Below are 5,224 nucleotides of genomic sequence, written 5' to 3'. Positions count from 1 at the left end.
AAATAATAAATAAATAAATAAGTAAGTAAAATGAAATTTTAAAAAATTCAGTGGGCATAGTGCCACATGCCTATAGTCCCAGCACTCAGGCACTTAAGAGGTGGATACACGAGGATCAGAAGTTCAAGATTATTCTTGGCTACATGGCAAGTTTGAGGCCAGTCTGGGAAATATGAGACGCTGTCTCAAAAAAAAAAAAAAAATGGAATAGAAAAGGAAATAAGGGTTGAGGGACACTGGGGATATGCTCAGTGGTGATGTACTTGCCCACCATGGTTAAGACCCTGTTTGGTTTTCCTAAAGTCACATCTGGGCCCAGAACATGGGCTTGTTCTTGCTTGTTCCTTTCACTACTTCGTGGGCTTCCACTACTCTGAAGTCCCACCACCAGCTTTGAGGAATGAGAAAAGATGACAGGCGGTCTGCTAGCAAGTAAAAGAGCCTGCCTGGATAGGCCACCCTCCACTCTTCTGCTTTAGACCCAGTGATCCGGCTGAGAGGCCAAAGTTTGTGTGAACCATGAGACTCAGGGTACCTGATTAGAGGGCAGACTTAAGGTTTTTTGTTTGTTTTGTTTTTTGTCTTTTTGAGACAGGGTCTTCCTGTAGCCCCAGGTGTCCTGGAACTCACTATGTAGACCAGGCTGGCCTTGAACTCACAGAGATCTGCCTGCCTCTGCTTCCTGAGTGCTGGGATTAAAGGTGTGCGCCACCATGCCCAGCAGACTTAAGGTTTTGATGGATGCCAGACTGGGAACTTTTTTTCCTAGAATCCTTTCCACCTGTCACCTAAACATAGACTTGCTCTCTAGAGCTCTGAGCACCCAGCCTGAGCCACCACCATCTCATTTTGAATGCCTTTCTTAGGCACTCGAATTTTACCTGTTGATTATAATCAAACACAAACAGCGCCCCAACTGTGTGACACAACCACCAATTCACACAGTCATTCTGGGACCAACTAGCCCTTTAGAGCCCCTCCATCTAGATAGGAGCTGGAGCTTAGCTAAGCTGCTGAAGTCATCCTGCACTGAGGTGGAGAGCAGCTAATATGTCTACCCTTGACCTAAGGTGGACAGTGCTGATGATGATAAGATAGACGCTGCTGGTTTGTTTTTAATGACTTCTAAGATTTGGTTGGTTTTATGACTCAGATTTCCTTGTGGGACAAAAACATGCTAGAGTTGAGGGGTGAGCAGAGGGGCTTCAGTTGGCCAAAATAAGACAGGCAGGCTCAAGCAGGCTGGGGACAAGGACAGCCCTGACCGGCAGGCCTGGCCCTGAGACATGAAATAGAATGTGGATGGAGCTGAGGACACTGCTAACAGCAAAGGACACAGGCTGTGTCAGGACACACTTCCACAAACCCAGGACCAGGACCGAGCTGATGTGTCAGCCCTCACCCTGGCCCCTGGCTGCCCCCCGCCCCTCTCCCCCGCCTGCCAGCTGCCCTGTGTCTGTAACACCTGTCACTGCCTATCCTTGTCTGAGAGGGGGGTATTAGCCCCTCCTCAGTCGACCAGCAGAGCAGGCAGTTAAGTGGGGAGGGGAGGGAACATGGAGCGGGGGCCTGTGGTGGGGGCAGGGACAGGGGCCGGGACCCGAGTCCGGGCACTGCTGGGATGCCTGGTCAAAGTACTGCTCTGGGTGGCCTCTGCCTTGCTGTACTTTGGGAGTGAACAGGCCGCCCGCCTCCTAGGCAGCCCCTGCTTACGGCGCCTCTACCATGCCTGGTTGGCAGCTGTGGTCATCTTCGGGCCCCTTCTGCAGTTTCATGTCAACTCTCGGACTATCTTCGCTAACCACGGCAACTTCTTCAACATGTGAGTCCACCCAAGACCATGGGAGCTGGCTGCCTACACTCGGATCCCAGCTTCTTTCTTCAGGCTTCTGTTCTCCTGCCAGTCTGAGCACTAAAAATAGCCTAGGGGGTGGAGAAGGTCAAGGGGAAGGGGGAGGGGAAGAGAGCCTGGGGGTGCGGGGGAAGCAAGGAGAAAGACTGAAGAGGAAATGTGGACCCCAGATTGCGGAGTGGTCCTCTCAGGAGATGGCAAAGTTGAGGTGGCAGGGGGTGTAAAGGACATCGGGAAAGAACTAGAAATGTGTGGGACACGAGACAGCAGTGCTGGGCACACAGACCGGGGTGGGAAGATGATGGGACGTTGGGACTCGCGGGGGGCGGGGGGGCGTCTTACTAGCCTTCTCTCTTCCTGCCCACAGAAAGTTTGTGAATTCAGCGTGGGGCTGGACGTGCACCTTCCTGGGGGGGTTTGTGTTGCTGGTTGTGTTCCTGGCTACACGACGTGTGGCAGTGACCGCCAGGCACCTGAGCCGACTGGTGGTGGGGGCAGCTGTATGGCGGGGAGCTGGCCGGGCTTTCCTGCTCATTGAGGACCTGACTGGTTCCTGCTTTGAGCCTCTGCCCCAGGGCCTGCTGCTCCACGAGCTGCCTGACCGCAGGAGCTGCCTGGCCGCCGGCCACCAGTGGCGTGGCTACACTGTCTCCTCCCACACCTTCCTGCTCACCTTCTGCTGCCTACTCATGGCTGAGGAAGCAGCGGTGTTTGCCAAGTACTTGGCCCACGGGCTACCAGCTGGCGCCCCGCTGCGGCTTGTCTTCCTACTCAACGTGTTGCTGCTGGGCCTCTGGAACTTCTTGCTGCTCTGCACGGTCATCTATTTCCATCAGTACACTCACAAGGTGGTGGGTGCTGCAGTGGGCACCTTTGCCTGGTACCTTACTTATGGCAGCTGGTATCATCAGCCCTGGTCTCCTGGAAGCCCAGGTCATGGGCTCTTCCCTCGAGTTCGCTCCAGCCGCAAGCACAACTGAAGGAAATAAAACCACCGTCAGGCCTGGCTCTGGCTCCTCTTATTCTTTGGGGGCCTGGAAAGGGTGGGAAATGTAAAAATAGGGTCTGACAGACATGGAATTCCTTCCTCAACCATCTCTTGCTGTCATGGATCTTGAATGTCCTTTTTAGAGGGTCTGTGTATGCTTATTTATTTAGCAACTGTTTATTGAGCCAAGCATAATTCTATGCTGTGTGAAACAAGGTTTCTGCTGTGTGGAGGTATATGAGCTACTGGAGAAAGCAAGTGAGAAACAGCTCGCAAATACCGGAATGGTGTTTACAGACACCGTGCTACCGTGCATGTGCCTTTATATAAATCAACACATTTAGAAGCCCAAGAGATGGCTCAATAAGTAAAGTGCTTGCTATGCAAGTATGAGGACCTGAGGTTGGATCCCCAGCACTCAGGTAAAAAGAAAGCCACACAGCATGCACCTGTTATCCCAGTGCTGTGGAGCTAGAAATGGGAAGTTTCCTGGGGCTTGCGAGCCAGCCAGTCTAGCCTAACCTGAGCTCCAGGTTTGGTAAGAGACCTCTTTTCAACAAATAAGGTGGAAAAGAGATTGAGGAAGACACTGAACATTCACTTCTGGCTTTCACAGACTCATGAGCATGTTCAGACACACACACACACACACACACACACACTACACTCATTAACACATTTAGTCCTCATGAAAGCAACATTATGAGGTGAGTTTCGTAGTGTTCCTATTGTACAGTTGGGAAAACTGAGGCACGGAGGTTAAAATAATTTGTTCACAGTTAACAGAGGAGCTATGACTACAAACCTAGGCAATGAAGGTGAATTGTCTTGTGCCCTAAACCAGGAATTGGGAAACGACTGCCCCTCTGTGGCCAGTTTTTGTAAGGCCTGAAAACTAAAACTAGCTTTCACAATTAAAAAATATATATATATATTTATTATTTTTATTTTATGTGTATGAGTGTATTGCCTGCATGTATGTGAGTGCACCCGTGTCGTGCAATGCCTCGGAGGTCAGAAGAGGGCTTTGGATTCCCCTGGAACTAGAGTTAAGGATGGTTTGCAGCCGCCATGTGGGTGCTGGGAATTGAACCCAGGTCCTTTGCAAGAGCAGTTAGCGCTGAGCCATCTCTCCAGCCCCTATTTATTATTTTAATGTGTATGAGTGTATTGCTTGCACATATGTAAGTGCACCCATGTTGTACAATGCTCATGGAAGTCAGAGGAGGGCATTGGATCCCCTGGAACTGGTGTTATGGATGGTTGTTAGCCACCATATGGGTGCTGGGAATCAAACCCAGGTCCTCTGCAAGAGTAGCCTCTTAACTGCTGAGCCATTTCACAATTGTTTTTAAAATTTTGAAAAAATTCAAAGAATATTTCTTGACATGTGGAAATTATATAAAACTCAAAATCTAGTATGCAAAAGTAAAGTCTTATTGAAACCTAGCCACATTAATTCATTTTCATGGGTCGCTTTTCCATCACAGTGGCAGAGCTGAGTAAGTGCTACAAAAACTGTAAAGTCCTCCCCCTGAAAATGAAATAGCTATCATCTGACCCCTACAGAATAACTTTACTCTGCCTTGGTTTAAATCACATTATCCTGTCTCGAAGCTAAACAAAAAACTGGCTAATAACAGACAAATGTTATGAAGATACTGAAACAGGCTGATTTGTAATAGACCTGGTGGGAAGGTACTTTATGGAGAGTGATGAGAAGACAGTCTGAAATTTGACATGTAAGCAGGGAACTGATTGAGGCCATCCAGGGGAAGAGTGTTTCAGGTTCTCCAAGGGCAAAGACCTCGAGGCGGGAAAGAACACTACCTACAAGTGTTTGCATGTGTAATGAATAAGGGGGAAAGGAAGACAGCCACTTTGAAGGGACGGGTGTCAAGCAGACTGTGAAAAAAAGCTCTTCCGATTTTATACTGGTGACCTGAATCCCCTGCTCTGGGAGAGCAGGTTATAGAGGAGCCAGGGAGCCAGGTGTGCCACAACGGCCCTGGGGCGAGCCTTAGGGATGGTGCCGGCATCTGAGTATTTTTGTGGGTCAGGATATGCCCATGCAGCCAGGGACCGCGCTGGCAAGGCTAAGACACGGAGCCCAGGTCCTGCTCCAGATCAGACAGGATGGAAAACCTCCTAAGGCTTATCGAGAGCAGGTTATAGAGGAGCCAGGGAGCCAGGTGTGCCACAACGGCCCTGGGGCGAGCCTTAGGGATGGTGCCGGCATCTGAGTATTTTTGTGGGTCAGGATATGCCCATGCAGCCAGGGACCGCGCTGGCAAGGCTAAGACACGGAGCCCAGGTCCTGCTCCAGATCAGACAGGATGGAAAACCTCCTAAGGCTTATCGTTGTCCTGGCCCTAGCAGAAGAG

At 50.2% G+C, this 5,224-nt stretch overlaps 1 protein-coding gene across 1 annotated transcript; it reads left to right on the top strand.

The window, feature by feature from the left end:
• Window positions 1–1,461: 1,461 nt before the first annotated feature.
• Fitm1 (fat storage inducing transmembrane protein 1) lies at window positions 1,462–2,860 on the top strand. The gene is made up of 2 exons (XM_008839833.1): window positions 1,462–1,822; window positions 2,220–2,860. The coding sequence occupies exons 1-2, from the start codon at window positions 1,557–1,559 to the stop codon at window positions 2,830–2,832; spliced, it is 879 nt and encodes a 292-aa protein (XP_008838055.1). The 5' UTR covers window positions 1,462–1,556; the 3' UTR covers window positions 2,833–2,860.
• Window positions 2,861–5,224: the final 2,364 nt, after the last annotated feature.

The sequence above is a fragment of the Nannospalax galili genome, unplaced genomic scaffold, assembly GCF_000622305.1.
Source record: "Nannospalax galili isolate Female #2095 unplaced genomic scaffold, S.galili_v1.0 scaffold1119, whole genome shotgun sequence".
Taxonomy (NCBI): domain Eukaryota; kingdom Metazoa; phylum Chordata; class Mammalia; order Rodentia; family Spalacidae; genus Nannospalax; species Nannospalax galili.
This window is presented reverse-complemented; position numbering and strand designations above follow the sequence as displayed.